Raw genomic sequence first — 24,932 nt, 5'->3', positions numbered from 1 at the left:
AACAACAAATCATTAAACCAACAGATGCAGCATGTTAACATGGGTAGTTTTTCACTTTGATTCACTTTAATACACTTTAGATGGTAACATTTTATGTGTAAATTTTTGTGTAAATCTATATTGACGGCTGCAAACAGCTGAAAAACATTGCTGAGCTAGTTTGTGTTTAATGTGAGACCAACTATTCTTAAGAGGGATAAATCTGACCTGTCAGACCATCAGGACAAACCATTATATTTTGGACATGGCCCATTTTTGCCCATGAGTGTAGAGTACACTGATGGAAACTAGAGTGCACAGAAAAAGTGTGAATGCATGATATGCAGCCATAACATCTGTTTTTGTCATAACAATTACTGGGAACTGCAGCTTCACACTGTTATATCACAAAACATAATCTCTCATTACAGTTTATGTTGGCATATGAAATCCATGTCACTTTACTTGAACAGTGTGTACAGAACACATTCTTAACAACTTACATAAACCCTGTATCAGGTTCATGAATGTTTACATCAACATTTATAAAGTATACAAGTTTTAAATAATATTTTTGTCAAAGCACGGGTATAAGATTATTTTTATTTTGGCCATGCAGAATCCCGGCCTTTCACTGAACATAAAATAGTTTTTCAAAAACATTTATTTTGAAAAAGTTCTATCTGTAAAATGACACAGTAGTCTATATTAGTATCATGTAAAACATGTATGAATGTTGATTTAAACATACATGAACGTGTTTGTGAAAGATGTTATGAATGTGTCATGTAGACACCCTTCATGTAAGGTATTACCAAATCGGCCACGACATGTTTATGGCATAGTTGTGTCAGTTTTATAGAGCAGGAATAAAGCAGCATTTTCAACCTCTCTGAGAAACTGTATGAGAAAGAGATTATGTAACATGGCCTCTGTGCTGAGCATCAATAAGCACCAAACTCTGCACTGTTATGCTAATTAGGAATGCCTATAATTCCGAAGGGGCAGTGTATTTATATATAGTTCTTCTATCTTAAAGCTGCTGTGATGAGCTTCGTTTCTTTCCATTTCTTTGCTTTACATTCAAGTTCAAAACATACATTTTGGCCAACTCTGTCTTGTTTGTAGCTCGGAGTTACTGAATGTACAATGTTCAGTCACGGGCTTCTCCACGGACAAAAATCAATCCCTGTAACTAAAACTATGATACATTCTCAAAACATCTGTGTACTTCCCATCAGCTCAGAGATGAATATGAATCCACTCATATTCCAGAAAAGAAGTGATGTCTTCTTTACACAAGAACAAAGTTTCTCTCTTTTTGAGCGTCTACTTTCTGTGAAACTATGACATTAAATCAGGCCTGCAGATGCTCGCCAGCTTGTTGAATTGCCAATCCAGGTTTGTGAGAACATTTGGATTGAAGTCATTCTCAGGGAGGGAGATGGCATCCAGTTGAGGGTCAATCATGGGTTCTCCTTCATATGCATAACAATGAGGTTCATAGTCACCAAGCTCTTCTCCTGGCGCCTGAAGCTGGAAAAGCTTCTGCAGAGGAGAAATTCCATAAGACAGAGTGAAGAGCTCAGGCTAATTCATTCCAATTAATGGCTTTATTCATCTGAAATCTTTGGTATAATTGCTCTTTTTTATTGTTGGTCCAGAACGTTCCAGTTTTAAGGTTTTTGATACCTGCTCAAGATTAGAACTCATAGTATCTAATGGTGCTCTGTTTTTAACACTTGCAGCTGAATGTAACAGAAATAGAGCTAATTCTTCACTCTGGCAGGGTGAGGATGACGTCACCAAGCACTTGTACATCACCAACAAAAGCACCAAACTGGTGAGCTAAAATGTGTGATTGCTATTTTTCAGAACTACTAGACCCGAAACATACTTCACACCAGGATGTGAACACAGACACTTTGAGCTACACAGACAGGGTTTCACTAATAGTTGTGTTGAGAAATGGGTCCATGCACTGTCATTTGCATTCATGTGAAGTATATTTTACTTTGCAAAGAGTTTGCTAAGGTGACATAAGCTAATTATGGTGCTAATGCTAGGAGTATTAGTATATAAGCAGGTCTCCAAAGAACAAATACTTTTGCTCATGTTTTTACACTGTATAAAAAAATAAAATATGAGCTTTGTTTGATTTCCTAATGTTTCCTATCAGCCAGTAAGTTGGACTTAAATATAACTAGTGAGCAAACTAGCTAATTAACCCAATTAGGTGCTTTAGAGTGGCATAAAATAACAAAATGAAAAAAAAGTGTTATGGCTGGATCTCAAGCAGGTGGCAGCTAGAATTAGAATCATAAGTTCTACTTGATTCCTGTTTGGGTCCATATTTTTGAACATGCAGATGAAAATGCCTTCATTAGGTTGCAAAGTTTTTACAGGCAAAAATACACTTAAGGCCCAGACATATGGTCTATTAGTTGGTCTAAAACTTTTTCACAGTACTGTATCTGACAATATCTGAGATAATTTGAATAATAAAAGTTCATTGCTGTAAAAACCTGTTGGGTAGGTTTGTAATGGTTACAGGTTCTTTTCCCAGTTACATTTATGACTTCAGAGAAATTCATCAATTTTGTCGAATCAAAGTTGATGATAAATGAAAGTAGAACAGGAGTACCTGATCAATCTGAGTGAGCAGGTTTTGTCTGAGTTGAAAGTCATCTACACTGTAAATAGAGTAGTTTCTCTTCACTTGGTCCTGGATTGGAACAACAAAGATTCAGCACAGATTTGAAAACACGTTTAAAATGTAAAATGAACCAAAAAGGAACAGCGTTGTGACCGTACCATCGATGAGTGGTAACTTCTATATGAGCGTCTTGTGGAGTTCTGAAATTCAGTGAGGAAAGAAACAGTCAGTCAGTATAAAAAAAAATCAGTTTGTCAGTTTCAAAAATGAAAAGTATTTACCCGCTGCAGAGATCTTTTCAACAACTGTTCTTTTTGAAAAGTGCTGTCATAGTAATCCTTCTGGTGCTGGAGTAAAATGATATAAAGTGATAATTTGTGAGTTTATATGTACAAACATATCACTGTGGTCAGAACAAAATCAATCAAACAAAAAATTCTTTAGTTGTTTTTCAGTTTTTGACATAATATGAACATGCCTGTTGTTCTTTACATTGTGTAAAGTGTGTAAATTCCATGATGAATAGAGTAAATGAAATAAAAGAAATCAAAATTACTTGGAAAAAAAGGTTCCATTGACTTATATTAAAAGTAAAGTATATTTTTTCCTTCCCCTGTAAAGTTAGTATTGGTTATTGGAACTAGATTATTTATAAGCACTTTTAGGGCATTTCTATTGGTCCATCTGTAATTAATTTTTGGCACTTTGTAAAAGTCAGCTAGAATTTTCTAATTCTGTAAAAAAGTACAAAATGGTAAAAATGTAGATACTAGATTTTGCTCCAAGAGCAATGAGATATATCTTCAAAACACTAACTATAAAGAAGAAAGAAAAGTTTTTTTTTCCAAGACATTTTGGAAAATGTCTATTGGTCTATTTATCATACACTTTTCACACAGTATAAAGAGAAGCTGGTTATGTTATACAAACCACGATGTATTAGATAGTAAGTTGGATTTTCATACATTCTGTTGTATGACTTCCTGCTTTGAAATTCCATCATGTGTTGATATCAAATTGGGCTTTGCCTTTAAGGTCTGGATGGACTCCACTTGGGTGATTTTGGCAGGAACCTTTATGAAGAGATAATAAACAAAAAATATTATTATTGAAAACTAATATATTATGGTATCCAAAAAGACCAAGAAGATAACTGTACACGTAATTTTGCCCTGTTTCTAAAGTAGCTTCATAAAAGTTTAATTGATTTAGTTTGTGATTACTACACTTCTCATTTATTCTTCTGGATGTACCAATATTTTAATGTTTTAATAATGTAATCTGTATGGTGTGGGCAAGAGAGTGTTTTATTACCTTGCAGTCTGTGCCAAGAGTCTCAATATTGGACTCGAGGAGACGCCACCCAGGTTCGTCATCTGTCATGATCATTTTTTTCTCATGCTTGCAGGAGATCAGAAAGGCCATAAGAAGAATAGCTGTCCAAAAAGGAAATACAATCGGAAATACATCAGGTACACCAATCTATAGGCAGACTGCATCTTGAAACTTAAGATAAAATGCAACATTAACCAGGCATTAAACTTTAACCTGCTTATTGTAGTCACTAAAACTCTGTAAATAGCTCAACCGTACCTAGAAGAAGAAGAAACGCGAAAATCATGATGCTGACAGCAGCGCTGCCCATCTGGGCACCTGAAGATCTGCGTAGATGACAGTTTGGTGTGCTGGTGCAGTCACACACAGTGACTGAGAGGTTCTGTGTCAGGGAAAGGCCCTGGTTGTCTGATACTTTGATCTGAAGCTCGTGAACACCTGAATAGACAGTGTTCTCTTTCACCAGGTGCACAGTTGTCCCTACAGAGAGAAAGGCATGTCCTTTGAAAAACATACACTAATATTTATATACACAATTACATGTTTTCATGACAACATAATGAGAAAAATGTTGTTTCAGCAAACCTCTATAATAGTCTCTAAATAGATTTTTATATGTAAAGCTATTTGTAAGTGATATTGATTCAGATATTGCATGTAGACATTAATAATTAATAGAAATGCAAAAATCTTATAAGATTTAAAACCTGCTGGGGCAAATTTTCAGAAAATACAAAACTTGTTCAAAAAGCACAATTTTGAATGTTTGCGTGGCTGCATGAATTATTCTTTCATGGAAATCCACCTGGTCTGATCAAGATGTAGTGTTAATTTTATGGTTAAGTCTGTAAAATCATATTAATATGTATCTTTAAAACCACAACAGGGAATATATATTAAGGGCCATCTCCTGTAAGGCAGCTGTAAACCAAATGGTAAATAAAGCACTGAGTCATATTTAGAGATCTTTGTTTACCACTGGTGGGGTCAATACTCCATTTCCCTTTAACATCCCCCAGGAGCTCGTAGGTGAAGGGGCTGCTGTATGGAGGCAGGTCCAGATCCACAGCAGTGATGTTTGTCATAGTGGCCTCGTCCGATAAACACATACCCAGTGTGTTCACCTCAAGTATGGGCAGATTATCATTCAGATCTCCCACTTGGATGATCAAGGTTCCTGTCCCTGTCATAGGAGGCTCACCTGGACGTTGGAGAAAAATTAGTAATATTAGAGTACCATAAAACAGTGAAAACACGATGTGGCTGGTAAATGTGCTGCAGAAGGCCCATGAGAAGAGGCTAATTAGAGGTGCACAACCTCAGTAAAAAAGACACTGTTATTTGTATTGTCAGTTTGAAATGTGGTGGTGGGATTAGTTAGCTTAGTTAATTGACTATTATAGAGTGGAATTTTATGACTGTAGGTGACCATCTCAACTTTTATGGATGTTAGGAAAATGACTTTTCTGCTGTATTCAAAATAAAAGGACATTTCTGAGCAGACATTATGGCCTCTGCTGACTCTTCTCCTGCATGATTCTGCAGTATTATGGAAGCATTTGAGTAGCAAATTAAAATTGAAAATGTGATGTGTAAAATGGCAATGTATTTATACTGGATTAAAATCACTTCACAGTTACTACTGTCAGACTGTAAAACTACACACATTGCAGATTCATACTGGATTAAAATATCTCCACAATTATTACTGTCAGACTATAAAACTACACACACTGCAGATTCATACTGGATTAAAATCACTTTACAGTTATTACTGTCAGACTATAAAACTACACACATTGCAGATTCATACGGGATTAAAATCCCTTCACAATTATTACTACCAGACTGTAAAACTACACACACTGTAGAGTCATACACTCCACAATGATTACAAATATAATTAGTGCTGTTTCTTACCATTATCCACAACATAGAGGATCACACTGTAGGAACTATTCTTCAACAAGGGTGATTCTCTGTCCAGAACCTTTGATGTGAATACTTCCCCAGTTTCTGGATCTACAGTTATCCAGTTATCTACATCTTCTCCTTTGGTAAAACTGGGGACATGAAAGTGAGAGAAACACAGAGAGATTTCAGGCTAAAGTTCTTTCCAGCACAATTAGCTTTTCAACAAATGAAAGTTTAAGGCAAAAGACAGCTACTGTACCACTCACTGAAACTTGCTGGCAAAGGTTTTATCAGGGTCTTTGGCTTCAAGAGTGCACAAGTGGGTTCCTAGTTTGGTGTTCTCCATGATCCCCACTTTTCTAACAGGTGGTACAAACTCTGGAGGGTCGTTCACGTCCTCCACAGCAATGGTGACAGGATACAACTTAGGGAAGCCTGGCAAACTTTTGTCAGGCCCCTCATTGAAGGTCTTTACATCCCATAATCTCTTAGCAGGACGTCCGGTGATCTCACAGGAGAAATATGGCACCTCATTTGCCACACTGATTGACACATTTCTTGAAGTTTGCTCCTCATAATCCATTGCCTGTGCAATTAAAGAAGAATAAAAGTACCAGGTTCATTAAATCAGTGTGAACTGCATTGCGTCACTTTCGGAAACAAAATCTCAAATCTCTAAAATGGTTTACAAGAGAAGAAAAACATTCTTATCTTGTAATAAAGGTCAATGTAGTAAGGATAAAAAAAGTTATTTTTAAACATTTCTTTAAGACGGTGTAAATTATGCAACAAAGTAAAAAAGACAACTAAAATGTAGATTTTAAAAATGTAACTACTATGATTAAAATGACCTCATAGCATTTCATTTGTTTTTCCTATATTCTGTATTGGCTCAGATACATTGTAAATGAGGGTCTCCCTCAATGTGCTTTGGGGTCAAAAAAAGGTTGATTGATTGACTGATTGAATTTAATTAATTTAGTACAGCACACTGTAAAAAGTGCACTCTTTAAAAAAGATGGTTCTTCAAGAGTTCTTCAATAAAGACAATGATTGTATACAACACCATGAACATTCAAAGAACCATTTGCATGTTTAAATGGGTCTCTGCATTCTGAAACGGTTCTCCAGATTGATAGAGAATGGGTTATATATGGTTCTGTATAGCACCAAAAAGGGTTCTTCTATTGCTACAAGCTTGACATTGTCACAATACCAGAACTACTTTTTGGTGCTACATAAGACTATTGTTTATAGAATCATTCTGTTTACTAAAGAACCACTGAATAGCCAGAATTTGATTTTAACTGTTTTAAAGTATACAATTATTGCTTTTGTTTATCTAAGCTAAAATTTTCATGCAAAGTTTTCATTTGAATTGATGAAAAACACAATTTCCTCCTTAAGTGTCCTTCAATAACAACGATTTACAATATATGTCAATTTAAAAGTAAATATGTATGTGAGATTTTAAAAAACTGAAAGCGAGCTGGATTTCATCTTCATAGGTGAAGGAGCAGGTCTGCATTTATGAAAGTGTTAGTGTGTTTAGCTGTTGTATGTTTATTGTGTCAGTTGTGCAGGAATATTTAATATAAAGAAAGCTGCAGTTCTTTATAAGCTGCAGCACAGCTCAGCACAGCCTTCTATGTGGAGAGGAGTGAATTATTTTTCACAGGGGGTCTCATCGCTTCCCTTTCTCTCTGCATTGCTCACTAGCAGCTCAACATTTCCCACACAGAGAGGGGGCAGAGTTCTAGTTTCTCTGATTACAGAATTATGGGGACAAATATTTTATTTGCTTATGTTGACTGAAAATATTTGAGTCGATTACCATTCCAGGATGGAGAAAGAGGCTATGTAAGCTCCTAAGTCTACTGCTAATTATCTTCATTTCAGAGTTGAATCCTCTACTGAAATCACTTGCGAAACACTTCCCATAATCTCTACAGCTGTATGACTCAAGTGCATGAGCTAAGAGTCAACACAATGCCATCTACAAATTGGACAAGATCAGACATGATATTAAGGTGCAAATTTGTTTAGCAAACAACAGAACACTCAAATACCTTTAGAACTGTTATCACTCCTTCATTAGTTTTGGGGTCCGTCTCTATTTTTAAATATTTTTCCTTATCTCCATGAATTGTGTATTTAGCTTTCCAGGCTTGTGAACCTGGACTGTCTTTATCAGCTACTTGCACACGCAGGACTTCCACTCCGCTTTCTCGTTCCTTTACCCTACCAGGGCCCTAAAGAGAGATATGTAAAATATATGTTAGTAAGACCTAAAATAGCAGTCATATGCTGTCAGTGAAACATGAATTAAACAAGAGAACTTCATAAAAAATCTCAGAACTGCTCTCAGAGTATATATAGTGCTGTGAAAAATCATTTGCCGCTTCCCATTTTTTTCTACTTTTGCATATTTGTCACAATTGAATGTTTCAGATAATCAGACTCCTTTTAATATTAGACAAAGATAACCCAAGTAAACACAAAATGCTGTTTAAATGATGATTTCATTTATTGAAGGAAAACCACCATCAGAACATCATACCAACAGTGAAACATGGGGGTGGTAGTGTGATGGTCTGGGTCTGCTTTGCTTCTGCAGCACCTGGATGATGTATCATAATTGATGGAACCATGAATTCTGCTTTCTATCAGAAAATCATCAAGGACAGCCTGTAAATTAGTTGGATGATCTGAAACATTTAAGTGAGTGGCAAATACATGTTCACAGCACTGTATATTTGCATGCATGGATATTTAATGAGAAAGAACGATTAATGATAACGATAGAAGAGAAGACTACAAATAAAACCAACTAAAATGGAATTTCCTTGTCCAGCAAAGCACCAAATATCTACAAATAGATTAATATGCACTGAAATGACTGCCAAAAAACAAATTATTATAAATTAATTCATTTGGATGACACTGTCTTATACAAACATCAGAAAGAGTGTGATCTGGTGTAGCTTTAGCAACTGAATTGTATGGCTACAACAATCTAAGATCAAAAATATCTCCCTATGTCCTTGATAAAGCACTATTGATGTGTAAACGGTTTGAAAGCCATTTCAAATGGTACTGAATAATTCACTGTCCAAAACAGTATACAAATATTAGGAATGTTTTACACCACCAACCATCTATCCACGCCAGGCTATCCCACCAAATTCAGGCCAAAACTCCAGGATAGAGGCTAGAAGTATTTAGTTGTTGAGGCTTCTGTGTAGTTTTCTGATAAAAATATTGTAGCACGTTCAAAATGTTCTGCATGTTAATTTTAGAGTATTAGTTCTGCAGCATGTTGACTGGGTTATTCGATGAGTACTCTTATTATGAAGGCGGGCAAGTTTGTGTTCTATTTGATTAAGAAGTACTGAATTAATCTAATGCTGATGGCAGAGGAACCAAGTTACAGTTAGGCATAGAATAAACAGACAAAGCTCTCTTTATGTACGGCGTGGCCGACTATAGCCCTGGGTCAACAAATATGCCTGATTTGTTTCTATATCTGTGTCTGTATCCTTATAATCCAGGACAGAAATACAGTTCAAACATTTACTGAATCTGTAAAGTCGCCCATTCCATTCGGTCTTATCATGACATCATGCGTGACTCACATCCGGAGTTATGGTGCTATGAAAAGGGACTGAGATGCATGTCATCTGCCTCTCACCATGTGGAACTGGTGGGTTTGTGCATCTATATTCTGTGTGAAACTGACCATTCGACATTCAGGAAATCACTAAGGACTGAAACATCACGCCGGAAACCCTTCATTCTTCATTCAGTCCACATCAGAGAGACGTGTGAAATAAGGTACGGAGAGTTTACAGCTGCTGAAGTTGCTGCAATGGTTTTGGGAAGTAGTGAAGAAGATAATGGAGCATTTTGATAAGAAACATATGAGTATTATCATCATGGAGCCAATTGTGAATTATGCACTGTACCATAGAGTATTTGAGATCTGTCAAGAAGATGAAGGTGAAGCATGAGTGGACCTTGCATTGACCTAAAACACTTTGACAAATAGTAATAAAAAACAGGTAGATCATTAGTGGAATTTGATGTATTCAGTAAAAAGCCTCACATCACAGCTACAGGAGATTGACATACAATCACAAGAAATGCCTTCAAGAAGTGATTTCTGGCTGAGGAGTCAATGCCAGCTATTGCTGGGGTGTGGTCTATTTTTTTGCCTACATTATGAATGAGTCATTCTTTCAACCTAATGAGAAATCAGCTCACAAGTACAGTGCTTGTTAAGAGTTTTTACATAACATTAGGCCTCATTCATCAACATCCTCCTAAGTTTGTTCTTAAATGTGTTCTTGAGAAAGATCCTAAGAAAAAGTCTACGTCAAATTCATGATGTGTTCCTGAACTTCAGAACTGTTTACAACTGTAAATATTGTGATATAAAGTCTGTTCTACAGTTTCTCATTAGGTTGAATGAATAACTGACTCTAAATGTAGGTATTGTGATATAAACTGAGTGTTTTACAGTTTCTCATTAGGTTGAATGAATAACTGACTCTAAATGGAGGTATTGTGATATAAACTGAGTCTGTTCTACAGTTTCTCATTAGGTTGAATGAATAACTGACTCTAAATGGAGGTATTGTGATATAAACTGAGTCTGTTCTACAGTTTCTCATTAGGCTGAATGAATAACTGGCTCTAAATGTAGGTATTGTGATATAAATTGAGTCTGTTCTACAGTTTCTCATTACGTTGAATGAATAACTGACTCTAAATGTAGGTATTGTGATATAAACTGAGTCTGTTCTACAGTTTCTCATTAGGTTTAATGAATAACTGGCTCTAAATGTAGGTATTGTGATATAAACTGAGTCTGTTCTACAGTTTCTCATTAGGTTGAATGAATAACTGACTCTAAATGTAGGTATTGTGATATAAATTGAGTCTATTCTACAGTTTCTCATTAGGTTGAAGGAATAACTGGCTCTAAATGTAGGTATGTAGGTACCCAGTGCTGACAGTCCATGAGGTGTCCTTGAGTAAGACACCTAACCCCCAATTGCTCCCCGGGCGCCGTGGATAGGGCTGCCCACCACTCCGGGAAAGTGTGCTCACTCTCTATTGTGTGTTTATTCACTAGCGTGTATGTGGTGTTTCACCTCATGGATGGGTTAAATGTGGAGGTGGAATTTCCCCATTTGTGGGATTAAAAAAGTATCACTTAAATGTAGGAATTATGATATAAATTGAGTCTGTTCTACAGTTTCTCATTAGGTTGAATGAATAACTGGCTCTAAATGTAGGTATTGTGATATAAACTGAGTCTGTTCTACAGTTTTCCATTAGGTTGAATGAATAACTGACTCTAAATGTAGGTATTGTGATATAAACTGAGTCTGTTCTACAGTTTCTCATTAGGTTGAATGAATAACTGACTCTAAATGTAGGTATTGTGATATAAATTGAGTCTGTTCTACAGTTTCTCATTAGGTTGAATGAATAACTGACTCTAAATGTAGGTATTGTGATATAAACTGAGTCTGTTCTACAGTTTTTCATTAGGTTGAATGAATAACTGGCTCTAAATGTAGGTATTGTGATATAAACTGAGTCTGTTCTACAGTTTCTCATTAGGTTGAATGAATAACTGGCTCTAAATGTAGGTATTGTGATATAAACTGAGTCTATTCTACAGTTTCTCATTAGGTTGAATGAATAACTCCCTCTCTTCATGTTGATTCAGCACAGAAATAAAGTCGCCCTTACACATCATGTGCCTCTCACCATGTGGAACTGATGGATTTGTGATGAAACATGCATTTTGATGTGAAACATATTAAGATCATGTTTTATGATGAGCCTTTAAAGGAGAGTTTATGAAGAAATGCACACATGGAGAAAATGCAGTCAGACCCCAGAGGGTTAAATCATCATAAATAAAAATTTCAATGCTCTTTGTTCTACTAGTATCATAAAAAAGGAAGAAAAAAATATCCATACATGCAAGTATGATACATGAGGTGTGCTTACTTTTACTGTAAACCATTAATATTTCTACCTGGAGTTTCTACCTGGTAACTACAGGTATTATGTACTATTATGCACATAATAATCATACTTTAGTAGGTTGCTTATTATTGCTTATTTACATGCATTTCAAATCTAACATTTTTAGCACTTACTGTTTGACCTGTGATCTCTGGGAAGTGATTATTCTTGTCAATAATGTTCATTGTCACAGTACTTGTGCTGGAGAGCTGCACTTTATCTCCATGATCCTTGGCTTCCACCACAATGGTATATTTTTTTGCTTTCTGGAAAATAAATATAGAACTTTACCAAAAATTACAACTAAATGGATCTCGAGCATGAAGCAAGTTAACAAATAAGACACAGAGTCATTTGCAGTCTGTGCATTTATTTACCTCATAGTCCAAACAGCCTCGAAAAAAAATCCTTCCTGTAATCGATGCTCCAGTCGGCTCAAGGAAAAACTCCACATTGTCCGTTTTGGGAGTAACAGAGATGATATTGAAGGAGAAGGTTCCATTTGGAGTTTGTGAGTCATCCCCATCTTTGGCCATCATTGTTGCTACTACCTGACCTGTTGAGATTTAGATGACCATCAAGACTGGCAATATGACTGTAACATATTCTGTAAGATTAACCAGTAAACAGTGCAAAGCTGGATCACCTTGAGCTGTAGACTCATCCACAGTAGCCTGATAGTGAGGTGGACTAAAGACTGGGGCGTGGTCATTAATGTCCAGGATCCTGACCTCAACCCCGAGCCTTGTGTCCACTTTGTTATTGGAGACATTTGTTGCTTCAAATGTTAACTACAACAGGGAGAAAACAATGCAATAAATAATCATAGATTAAAAAGGGATTTTATCATATCTCATCATTTTTAATGGCACTCGTTTGAAATGCTGCACAAAATGCAGTGAAATGCAAATCATTAGAACCCTATAGTTTACTGAAAACTAGTACAGCTCATTTTCAGCAATTGAACTTATTATTTCAAAATAATGTCTAATTTCCTCAAAATAATAACTTGGAATATTTTTTAAACCTAGGATCCATTTTAACCAGCATCAGCTCAGTTTTTTTTTATCTGACCTGGTAGAAATGAGCTTTTATCTAACTCACTTCTTTGGCGACCCTCAGCTGCACAAAGAGTCTGTTGGTAATCTGTGCCTTGCTTAGTAAATCTGCCCCTGTTTTCAAAATTACATAGTTAGGAAAGAAAGTTGTTTTCAAGATCAAAGATAATTCTAATCAGGTTCCCCAAGTTTGAAATCCTGTTTATAGATGTATGTTTAGATACTTGAAAACAGAAACTTGTGCAGTTACAAAAGTCAGAACTGCAGTCAACGTGTATTTGTCCATTTAAAATTAAGCTCCTCGCACAAAAAATTAGTCACCTTGCATGTTGAAGGTGGTGACTATTTTTTAATCTGGGGAGCTTGTAAATAAAAATAATTTCATTTCCAGGCAAGAATTGCTTCTAGAAGTCAACGCCGGTCCCTCACAAGCAATTTCTGAAAGAAAACTCCACAGGGAAGCGATTTTTGTTCACGAGGTGTGAAACACATCAGTGGTCCCTGTCTGTTAGTTTCATGTTTCAGCCACAGTTCTGATGAGAATTTCCTGTAAACTGGGATTTTTGCCACTGCTGGTAGATCTGTATGATCATACATTTCAATACACTTGCAAATTCAGCTATTTCTATCACTCTATGGCCTTTGTCATGCCCAAATGCAATCATTCCTTTTTTTTCCAATCATTCACATATGCTTTGTGATCCATTTTCTACACATCGAACGGGACATTCACTGCACTGTACTGCCTCTTATCAATCTATGATTTATAAACTGATAATCCTTATGCAGCACCATCTGCAGGAGCCTGAAGTTACTATCACCATAAACATGCAAGGTGACAATTTTTTTTTGTCTGAAGAAATCTATTTAGAACAATTTTGGGGCTTTGTTTATGAAACAGAAAAATTAATTTTGTCATTTTTAGTATTACAAGAAGTGTAGCTTCCATTTTCATTCTAAATAGATTTCTGGACACTTTCATTTCTCACATGTGCTTTGTGATCCATTTTCCACATATCGAACGGAACATTCACTGCACTGTACTGCCTTTTTTCAGTCTATGATTTATAGACTGATCATCCTCTTGCAGCACCATCTTCCGGAGCCTGAAGTTACCACATTACCACGCTACCACCTTAAACACGCAAGGTGACTAACTTTTCTCTGAAAAACTTTTGTTCTATTTAGAACAATGTTAGGACTTTGTTTATGAAATTTGAAGACGTTTTATAATTTTTAGTATTACAAGAAATCTAGCTTCTCCTTTTCATTCTAAATACATAAAAAAGTTATATTTCTGGACACTATCATTTCTTTACATTGTCGCACAATGTTGCTTTAAGGCAACGTACACCCCAAAAAAATCACACATTATTATTTTTTTATTGTTTTTCATTTGAAAAATGTGATGGATTATATGTAAAAAAAAAAGTGAGTCTCATAGTGCATGCAGTAGGGTGTTAATTAGAATTTGAAAGTGTACAAAAGTTTTTAAATGACCATTTATATAGTTATTGGTGTGTGGGTTTATATTTATAAATGCTAAACATGGTGTTTTGCTGAATAAATAATCAGCTATGTAAGTATATGTATACAAATTATTGTAGCAAATTAACTTTCTGATAGTGACATACACTTTATTTACAAAAGTATTTGCTTTTCCCTTCACACGCATATGACCTCCCATGTGACATCCCATTTAATATGATGCTGGCCCACCCTTTGCAGCTATAACAGCTCCAACTCTTCTGGGAAGGTTTTCCACAAGGTTTAGGAGTGTGTTTATGGGAATTTTTGACTGTTCTTCCAGAAGCGCATTTGTGAGGTTAGACACTGATGTTGGACAAGAAGGCCTGGCTCACAGGCTCCGTCTCCGCTCTAATTCATCCCAAAGGTGTTATATTGGGTTGAATTCAGGACTCTGTGCAGGCTACTCAAGTTCTTCCACACAAAACTCGCTCATCCATGTCTTCATGGACCTTGCTTTGTGCAGTGGTGCGCAGTCATGTTGGAACAGGAAGAGGCCATCCCCAAACTGTTCCCACAAAGTTGGGAGCATGAAACTGTCCAAAATCTCTTGGTGCTGAAGCATTAAGGGTTCCTTGCACTGGAACTAAGTGGCCATGTCCAACTCCTGAAAAACAACCCCACACCATAATCCCCCCTCCACCAAACTTTACACTTGGCACAGTGCAGACAAGTACCGTTCTCCTGGCAACAGCCAAACCCAGACTTGTCCATGGGATTGCCAGACGGAGAAGCGTGATTCGCCACTCCAGAGAACACATCTCCACTGCTCTAGAGTCCAGTGGCGGCGCTTTACACAACTGCATTCGACGCTTTGCATTGCGCTTGGTGATGAAAGGCTTTGGATGCAGCCTCTCAGCTATGGAAGCCCATTCCATGAAGCTCTGTACACACTGTTCTTGAGCTAATCTGAAGGCCACATAAAGTTTGGAGGTCTGTAGCGATTGACTCTGCAGAAAGTTGGTGACTTCTGCACACTATGCACCTCAGCATCTGCTGACCCCACACTATCATTTTATGTGGCATATCTCTTTGTGGCTGAGGAATACACATTTTACCAACTTCATGAACACATGTAGATTTCAAATTCTGAATAACTGATGATTGTTTTACAATTTTAGTATAAAACAGTGATATTACTAAGTATTAACATATATGTGTTTTTTTGTTTAGTAACAGTTACAGCAGTTACAATTATTACTCTGAATGTACTTCAGAATGTGTGCATATAGTAATAAACCTTGCTCTAATTAAGGTGAAGATGAACATACCTTGAGCAATTGAAAAGTCTCGTAGTCGACCTTCTTATGCACCCAAATCTGGCCATTTTTTTGATCGATTTTCAGAACTTCTTTTGGCTCTTTATCAACACCACTGCCATGCAGCCCAAAGTTGACTATATATTTCTTGTCTAGTTCAATCTGGAACAAAAGAGCTCATTTAGAAAAGGTTATTTAAAAAATCATTTATATCATAATTAGAGGGGAAAAAAAATGTAAAATAAAAAATAAACCTTTCCCATGCTCAACGACACTTTAGAATGAATACATAATCAACAATACAGAACACACACACTCACTCCACAGTTCCCACAGCTAGCAAAAGAAATTTCAGTGACCCCAGCACAGAGTCATTCAGCTAGCTAGTCTTGTGAGGAAAAGAATCATGCTGCAACTACAATGCATCACACAGGAGGCCAGCCTGGGAAGCCTCGCAGGCTGAAGATGTCCTTCGCCACAGAGGGGTAGTATTTTCCTGCAGCTGAACACCACCAGTCCAGGCAGCCTCATATGCAGCGTTATCCAAGCAGCCAGACCAGATCATGCGAGGTCACGTCATTTAGGTCCCCAGTCCAGAGAGCCTCGCAGCCAGGGCGCCACCTGAGGGCCCGGTCCAGGCCGCATAATGGCCGCGATGCAGCGTCACACAAACATCCAGTCCAATAAACCCCCGAGCTACAGTTTGAAAACCGGTCTCAGCCAGTATCTCAGTGGATATGATGGCAAACGACAAACATCAAAACAAACACACAAACAATACAAAACTAACAGAAAACTGATATAAAGCAGCAGCCATTACAGCAGAACACACGCATTAATTTTTAATCACTCTGAAATTCACTTTAGCCCTGATATGTAGCAATAAGCCCTCCTAATGACTAATGTGGGTGTTAGTGTAGTGTAAGATTTTTACTATAGATATATAGGTAAAAGTTACAAATAAATATATTAGGTCCTACATATTGATGCTGCTGTCATTATGCATGACGTTAGATTTGGTTGGTTGGAAGATTTCACAAAACATGTTGCAATAATGATGGAGTGAAGGTGTAAATGAAAGGTGAAGGAGCTTCCTTAAGTTCTCAGGGAGAACATAAAAAGTTACCAAGCCCAAACAGAGAATTAAACTACTGTCATCACAACTGTTTTAATAATGTTCGAGTGGAAAGTTTATGGAAGTTCATAGAGAGGCACGATATGTAAGGTTTCTCTTCTCAGACTGATGATGAAGAAGATATATGAGAAGAGAAAGCAGCAGAGCATCACTTAAACCAAAAACAATAAACAGCAAATCACACCGTAACTATTTCCCTTTCCCCAACCCTCGCTCAACTGCTCTAAAAAGACAGGTACTCATTAAGTTTGCACACAAGCATTTAGACCAATCAGAACCATTGTAGAACAATGTTCTCTGGTCAGATGAAACAACATTAAAACTCTTTGGAAAGAATTGGCTGTTTGGAAAATAAGGGTTCTCTGTTTGATCCCAAGAATACCAGTGAAGCATGAAGGTGGGAGTATCAGGATATGGAGCTGCTTTTCGGTAAACAGTGCTGGAGCATCACACACCATTGAAGGAAACATGAATGGAGTGACATACCAGGAGATATTAGAGGAGATTTAATCTCATCAGCCAAGAAAATGAACATTTCAATGAAGATTAAGATATTATCCAATTGAACTCTTTTACACACCACATTATTTTTACTTCATCGCCTTTATCTACCCTTATTTTACAGTCACTGTAATCCACACTTTTTAAAAAGAAGCTTCCTCCAGGGTTTATATACAACCATAAACAAAAAAACAACAAATGTTTGATGTCAAGCTTCTAACAACAAAAGAAACCTTTTCAAACAGGTTCTATATATGTAATCATATACAACATGTTCTCCATTAGTCTGAAGAACCACTTCACCATGCAGTGAACCATTTAGGGATGCAAATGGTTCATTTAGTGTTCATGGTTCTATACAGTATCAATGTCTTTTTCTAAAGAACCCTTCAAGAAGCAGTTACTAGAATCCAAAGGTCATTAGCCACATCTGAATGTTTTATTGTGCTTTATGAGCTGAACTCGTACATAATGAGAATATTATATGTTATGGGGGTGTGAAAATCACTTGCTTTATTATTAATGAAATATGGCACAAAACACCTCTTGAAGCATTACCTATACAAATTATTATACTGTTTTTACTAGAACCATGAACAGAACACTCAAAGAACCATTTGTGTGCTTAAGTGGTTCTCTCCATGGTGAAATGGTTCTTCAGATTGATGGAGAATGTGTTGAACATTTTTTCAGACTGATGAATGTGTTGTATATGGTTCTATATAGAACATTTTGAAAAGCCTTGAAACTTGTCTAGCACTTATTAGCCTCTTATTAGTGATGACTACTTTGGCATATGGAATAGATCTTGAAGTGCTAGTAACTTCTAAATTGTTATTATTCTAAAGCCATCTTCAGAAGATGCTACCTAAAATCTATAGGAATAAAAATGTTACCAATTATCCATGTAAGTTGAAACACCTCAGCAGTTTCATTGTTGTACAGGTAAAGGTTCTTCATTCCACATTTATAGCTTTAACAATCTGTTCTGTGTTGAAGGTGATATGAAACTTGATACTCACCGTCCCCAACAAATATGGGAAAGGGCCAGGGTTTTCTTCTTCAATGTTGAAGCTGTCAATGATCCAGGCTCTCTTCTGCCTGATCCTGCTGTGAACTGCTACAGAGCAGATATACTGAAGAACAGAGAGAAGTTGCTATGAGTTAATCAAGCAAAAGTGTAAACGAGAGAACATCTAATTGAACACCAGTGATCTAATAGCAAAAGGCAGTTTCCTCCCTTTCATTAAATGTAGTTGATTTGACCTCACTCTTACACTATTAAATGATAACTCTTCAAATGACAGGAAAAGTCTGTAAGATTTGGTTAGGTAATATAGCTGCAGCCAAAAAATGATTGGTTCAGTGCTCACCTGATGCATTTTCAATTAGACATTAGATCTAGAACTATTTACAGCTAGATAGCAAAACCTGCTAATTTGCAGACATGGAGACACACAATACTTGTAATTTAATATCAATTAAACAAAATAAACCCTACTTTTACTTTGTCATATGTATGACTAGTAGTAGTAGTAGTAGTAGTATTTTTATGTTTTTTTATTCAACCTATATTAATGTTTCATTTCATCTTTTGTATTGTTTACTATGATCCTGTATATCCAGAATTAAATAAATATATCCTTTGCTCAAATTGCATTGTATTAAAATGCTGTTCATGATAAAATTAACAAAGTAAATTACAAAAGATGTAGATCTTGATTAGCCAAGACATTTGGTGTCTTTAGGATTGGAGCTACAGGACTAATGTAGCTTCAAGTAATATAAGCTTATACTGCACCAATTAGCATGGCGCTGCCTGCAAAATATTTCCCTCTGAGCATCTGGAGTTTATTCCCTCTAATGGACTTGATTATGCGTTTTTGACATTCTATGTCTCACTGTTTTCTATAAACATGAAATAAAGTGCATTAGCATAAAGCCAAAAACAGTAGCAGTAGCCCTCCTAAAGCTTGACATTTGTACCATTTGGAGAGAAGAACAGAAGAAAGAAGCTGGGGACTGATTGGTGTTTGAGAATGACTGATTGATTGTTTATTATTTATTTATTTATTTTTTAAAAATGAAACCAATCTGTCTTTAAGGAGTTATTACTGCTTCAGTAACCAGTGCTCCACCTGCCCCTGAGGCTAACTCTCCTTTTCTGAAACACACAGTAATCACCTTTTTTTGAGGCTTTCTCTTTCCTTTTTCTATCTTTTGTTATCTCAGACCACATCTTCAGAAATACGGCTGTGGTGTGAGAGGAGCCTGCAAGTCTACAGGACAGAACTCTGAGAACTCGCGCTGGAGCTCTGGACAGTTCTTCTTTAATCTAGAAGACTGAACCTCCCTTTTATGAATAAAGACAGGACTATGGAACTAGGAGGAGATGGTCAGAAGCTATTTAAAACAATAACAAATATCAATCTGTATGAAATGTAAAAGAGAAACAGAATGAACAAGCTGGATCATGTAGAATGATGTTATTACAAGAAATTTGGCACATCAGTTTTATTTGCCTGTTTGATTTCTCAATGTTCTACATCCATCCATCACTGCTGACTATGTGCTGTTTCCTGTCCAGCATGTACTTATGTTTGAATGGGTGAAGCCAAATCTGATAAGCCAAAAAATTATAGTAGAGTGATGTTACTGTACAGGTAGTCATTATTATGATAAAATATCCTGTTAACAACATTAACCCCTTAAAATATGAGGATTGTTACATATTAAACCTTATTATTCAGTAACTACAAGGACTTCAGCGTAAACTAGTTGAGCTCTTCTTAGGTTATAGAAGTGTGTAATAAATATTTGGGCCTGCCGATAGGCCCTGACCTTTCCCTTAGGTCAGGTCAGGGCCTATCAGCAGGCCCAAATATTTATTCAAACAGTTTCATCACTTTGAAGGAAATTCCATAAATTTTCAAAATTTCTGCATAATTCAGTGGTTGAGATCAAAACCAAAGTCCTTCAAAGTGGTTTGGTATGAAATGCCTTGTTCTAGAGAGAAATACCAGTTTTTATTTTTACAGTGTTGGGGATAGGAACCAGGGGACGCCATGTATACAAAACAAACATATATTCTTGAAAGGGGGTTTTTCAAAGGTTCTATATAGCGCCAAAAAGGGTTCTGCTGTGTTTTGTAGTGTACCACTATCTTTGCCAAAGAACCCTAAGCCATTTTATTTTCTATACAAAACCACTTGTGAACCTGAAAGCATCTTCTTAGTTTTATATGCAGTGTTTTTCTTTATGTTCCTCTGCATGATCTAGACTCTGTTTTACCCCACATGTAAACACGTTCACTGAAGTAGCTTTTAATCATTTAAGAAATATTGCTAAAGTTCGGCCTTTTCTGTCTCAGAGTGATGCAGAAAAACATGTTCACGCGTTTGCTACAAGCAGACTTTAATACTGTAGTGCTCTTCTTACTGGACTTCCTAAGAAAAGTATACATCACTTACAGCCTGTACAAAATGCAGCAGTGCACATCCTAACAAAAACTAAAAAGAGAAACTGCACTGGCTGCCTGTATCATTCAGGATAGATTTCAGGATTCTGCTACTAGTCTTTAAAGCTCAAAATAAACTAGCACCTGCTTACATCACAGAGTGTCTGTCTGTTTATGTTCCGGCACGTAATCTAAGATCTGCATATAGTGGCCTTCTACAGATACTCGCTGTAAAACACAGAAAACATGGAGAGGCCTCTTTCAGTTATTATGCTTCTAAACTGTGGAACTCAATTCCACCTTTTATCAGACAGTTAAGCTCAGTGCTCACTTCTAAGAAGCACCTAATATCATATCTCTGTAAACTAGCATTTAATTAAAACTGAATGTCTTGTGGTGTTTATCTTTATCTTCTAATTTAATCTTCTTCATTTTCTTCTCATTCTAATTAAATACTAATGATCTCTAACTGTTTTATAACATGTCTCTAAAGCGCTTTGGTACCGTAAGTCCTAAATAAAGGAAAATTATTATTATTATTATTATTATTATTATTATTATTATTATGCATTCCTGGGTTTTGAAAAATATGTAAAAGGCAAAACTCATCTCTCAATACTTTAGCAAAGACATCAGTCAGCGCATTCATAACCATTTCAAGTAATAACTTCCTGAGAGGGAGCTTTTAGGCTGCATTTACATTATAGGCCTCAATGTTCAATTCAAGTTTTTGCTCAGATCTGATATCTCCAGCATGATGGTTCACACTTGTTTAGGTAAGTGACTCAAATCTGTCATTAATGGGAATGAACTGGCATCCTGAAACGGCCACGTCCTAATCAGTAACATCAAGTGAACATGAACGAATCATGCATGGTATGAACCGCAAACAAACTAACAATTCTGTCTCAGTAAGTTACTCTAGAACAGAACATTTCACACCAAACCACTCTGAATCCACTCTGAAACTATTTGTTTAGAAAGAAAAGCTCCAGTTGTTCCTATCAGTTCAAGGAACAATAATTCTAGTTTTTCAAGAGCAACATTTTTAGCGAAGGGAGTGGTGTCAGTTTTAGCTTTGTCTGCTAAATCAAACAACACTGACAGCAGAACGTTATAACCCTCTGAGAAACACCTGAGGATAGAACCAGTGGTATTCAGAGTGTTTATTGCAAGTTACACCCTCAAACTTAAAGCCTTCCTGGTTCGAGTGTGTGACATTCACATGCTATAGAAATGTATAGATTATTCTCAGGAATGGATCATTATTGTACATTCTTCAGTGTTAATAAAAGATTCCTTAGTGGTTCTTGGCTAGGAAACACCTAGAAGTACTAAAGCAACTCTAATTAATGTGGAGATTCCTCACAATCTTCCACTAAAGGTTTTTTAGGGAAATAAAAGTGTTTCTTCTATAGGATTAATATAAAATCTTTTTGGCATCTTTGCTTTTAAGAGTTTGTTGCAAGGTTCTTGGCTTGGATATATGAATCTAAGAAGAACTCCAGATCCTTTGATTTATTCATTAAAAAAGTTTTTCACATTTACACTTCTGATTTATAAAATGGTTCTTTGAAGAACCTTCAAGCAAAAGTGGCTCTTCAATGGCATCACTATCGACACCTTTATTTTTCAGAGTGTAAATTTGTAGCATCTTAAACCCGTGGTTCCAAAATTCACTTTGTCATATTCTTCATAACTTTCATATTTCATAAGCAACATTCAAAAGGTGGGTGTCATATGAAAGCTGTAACTGTTTTCTCTCCAGTCAAATAGATGGGTAATGTAACTTTAGACGCTTATAATAAAAGAAGCTGAACTCACTTTTTTTGTATATTTAATATCGACCCATTTTCCCACAAATCTGGGCTATAAACTATAAACAGATGGCGTCTCTTCAGTGACATACTCTGTAAAAATTATTTTTATAAAATAATACAAAAAGTGTCTAAGATTTTTGGCTTTCAGCAGTAAATTGTAAGCATATAGCAACATATATAGATCATAAAACACATTTTCTGTTAATTTGAGGGGAACTTTTACAAAAAATAAATAAACAAAATTTAAAAATAATCGCATTTGTTTCATGCAAAACCAAATACACCCTAGAGAATAAGACATTAAATTAATTAAATGGTTCTTGTCTTGGACACGTTGTCCTAATATCAACTTTTAATTGATATAGAACCTTTACTATTTTGTGGAGATTCTTTAAACTTATTTCAGGTTCTTCACACTCACACATCCCATTTACAAAATGGATCTTTAAATAATTTTACACTGGTAGTTTCTTTGGGGAACCAATGTGGCTCTTTTACAGCATCATTCCAAAGAACCCTTTCTGGCACCTTTCAATTGAAAAGTTTAATGAAGGCACCTCAGTGGTCTAGAACCTCCCAATTATATGTCAAAAAGATTCTTCACACCTGCATATCTTGTTTAAAAAAATAGTTCTTCAAAGATGTTTTCACTGAAGGCTTAATAAGGGAATGGAAAGTGGTTCCTCTCTGCAATCTTCACTTTTATTTTAGGAGTTTAAACAGTGCAATATATACTGGAATATTGGAATTCTGTGAAGCTGCTTTGTGACAACATCGGTTGTAAAAGCGCTATATAAATAAACCTGATTTGATTTGATTTGAATAAACATGCTAAATTGCCCCTGGGTGTGAGTGTGTGAGTTACTGTCTGTGCCTCTCTGCCCTGCGATGGACTGGCGACCTGTCCGGGGTGTATCCTGGCTTCTGCCTGATGACCACTCCTGCAAAGCGGCTTAGAAAATAGACGGATGGCTGATTTGAATAAAACCCAGAAATTATTTTGACCAAAATAATTGCCCTGCTGACCTGAAAATTCTTTATAGCATCAAAAAGATTTTTGCTATTGTTACGTTGCCATTTTCTAATGATACAAGAACTGTTTTTGTGCTACACAGAACAATTTTTAAAAAGGTTCTATATAAAGAAATGTATCAGAAACATTCTCCATCAATCTGAAGAACAATTTCTCCATGTGAAGGTTCTAGACAGAACTCATGGGTCTAAAAGGAACAATAAAACTAACTACATACTGAGCAAGTTCTATAACTGAAGTGGAACTTTTTTCTTGATCAAAAAATGACTTTAAAGCTCATATCAGTCCAGGACCTGAACCACCGCAACAGAATGAAATGAAACCTAAAAATAAGGAAATAAATATTATTTATTAAATATTACTAATTTACTCACTCAAACACTTCAGTAGAAGTAAAAATATTTTCCTTTGAAAGCACTCAGGTCAAAAGTCCACATATATTTTTATCAACTGGAACTGAGTAAATATAAATAACTAATTTGTTTGGATTTTAAAAAAGTAACAGGCTAGTTCTTCTTTGATGACTGTAAAACACGGACTGCTAGTGACACATTTGAATGTTCTACCATCTCATGATTCCAGCTGTGTTCAAAAGTTAGTGTCTCCTACTGTATGTACATTCGCCCACCGGTCATCACTGACTGCACTGCAGAATATAATAATATGATTAGTTGTAATAATAGAAACCAGAGCCCAGATACGACATCAAAAACAGGTACTCACCACAGCAAAGAAGAGAGCAAGAGTTAGTTTCCTCATATTGTATTGGACAGTTGTGTGTGATCATGTGGCAAAGAAAGAACTGCTCTTTCCTCTCTGCAGGTTCCACTGCTATCCTCTTACAGTAAGGGGAGGAGGATGAGGGGTGAGTATTCTAATGAAGGAGGCCTGCCAACATGACATCATCAACTACAGCCAAGTACAGGATGCAAACTCAGTATAAGGAGAGTGGGGGTGTGGAGATGTGTGTGCATACACACACACACACACACACACACATACACACACACACACACACACTCCTATATATATATATATGAATATATATTGTACATTCTTGTATGACAGAGAAACAGGCAGCTACTCAGCACTGTCAGGTCTTCCTGAAGGACTGTGCTTTATTTAAATTAACTAGGTTTGTTAAAGTGTTACTCAAGAGACAATAATATAAAAACGTGTTTCTCTCTGATCCCAAAAGATGCGTCTTTCTCAG

At 36.2% G+C, this 24,932-nt stretch overlaps 1 protein-coding gene across 1 annotated transcript; it reads right to left on the bottom strand.

Annotated features, from left to right (window-relative positions):
* Window positions 1–619: 619 nt before the first annotated feature.
* LOC108412365 (cadherin-like protein 26) lies at window positions 620–24,523 on the bottom strand. Its single transcript, XM_017684350.2, has 17 exons — window positions 24,443–24,523; window positions 18,432–18,545; window positions 15,786–15,935; window positions 12,576–12,720; window positions 12,307–12,485; window positions 12,064–12,195; window positions 7,954–8,136; window positions 6,151–6,470; window positions 5,891–6,033; window positions 4,947–5,171; window positions 4,229–4,450; window positions 3,950–4,071; window positions 3,601–3,708; window positions 2,917–2,982; window positions 2,794–2,835; window positions 2,624–2,704; window positions 620–1,527 (listed from the first exon to the last, which is right to left on the bottom strand). Exons 1-17 carry the CDS (start codon window positions 24,476–24,478, stop codon window positions 1,324–1,326), a joined length of 2,472 nt encoding a protein of 823 aa, XP_017539839.2. The 5' UTR covers window positions 24,479–24,523; the 3' UTR covers window positions 620–1,323.
* Window positions 24,524–24,932: the final 409 nt, after the last annotated feature.

This window comes from Pygocentrus nattereri, chromosome 9 (assembly GCF_015220715.1).
Source record: "Pygocentrus nattereri isolate fPygNat1 chromosome 9, fPygNat1.pri, whole genome shotgun sequence".
Taxonomy (NCBI): domain Eukaryota; kingdom Metazoa; phylum Chordata; class Actinopteri; order Characiformes; family Serrasalmidae; genus Pygocentrus; species Pygocentrus nattereri.
This window is presented reverse-complemented; position numbering and strand designations above follow the sequence as displayed.

Coding starts and splice junctions, on each gene's coding strand:
- LOC108412365 (XM_017684350.2), bottom strand. CDS start 24,478: ATGAGGAAACTAACTCTTGCTCTCTTCTTTGCTGTG. Junction 6,471..7,953: donor GAGTGATAACAGTTCTAAAG/GTATTTGAGTGT, acceptor TTAATTGCACAG/GCAATGGATTATGAGGAGCA. Junction 4,072..4,228: donor CGCGTTTCTTCTTCTTCTAG/GTACGGTTGAGC, acceptor CTTTTTGGACAG/CTATTCTTCTTATGGCCTTT.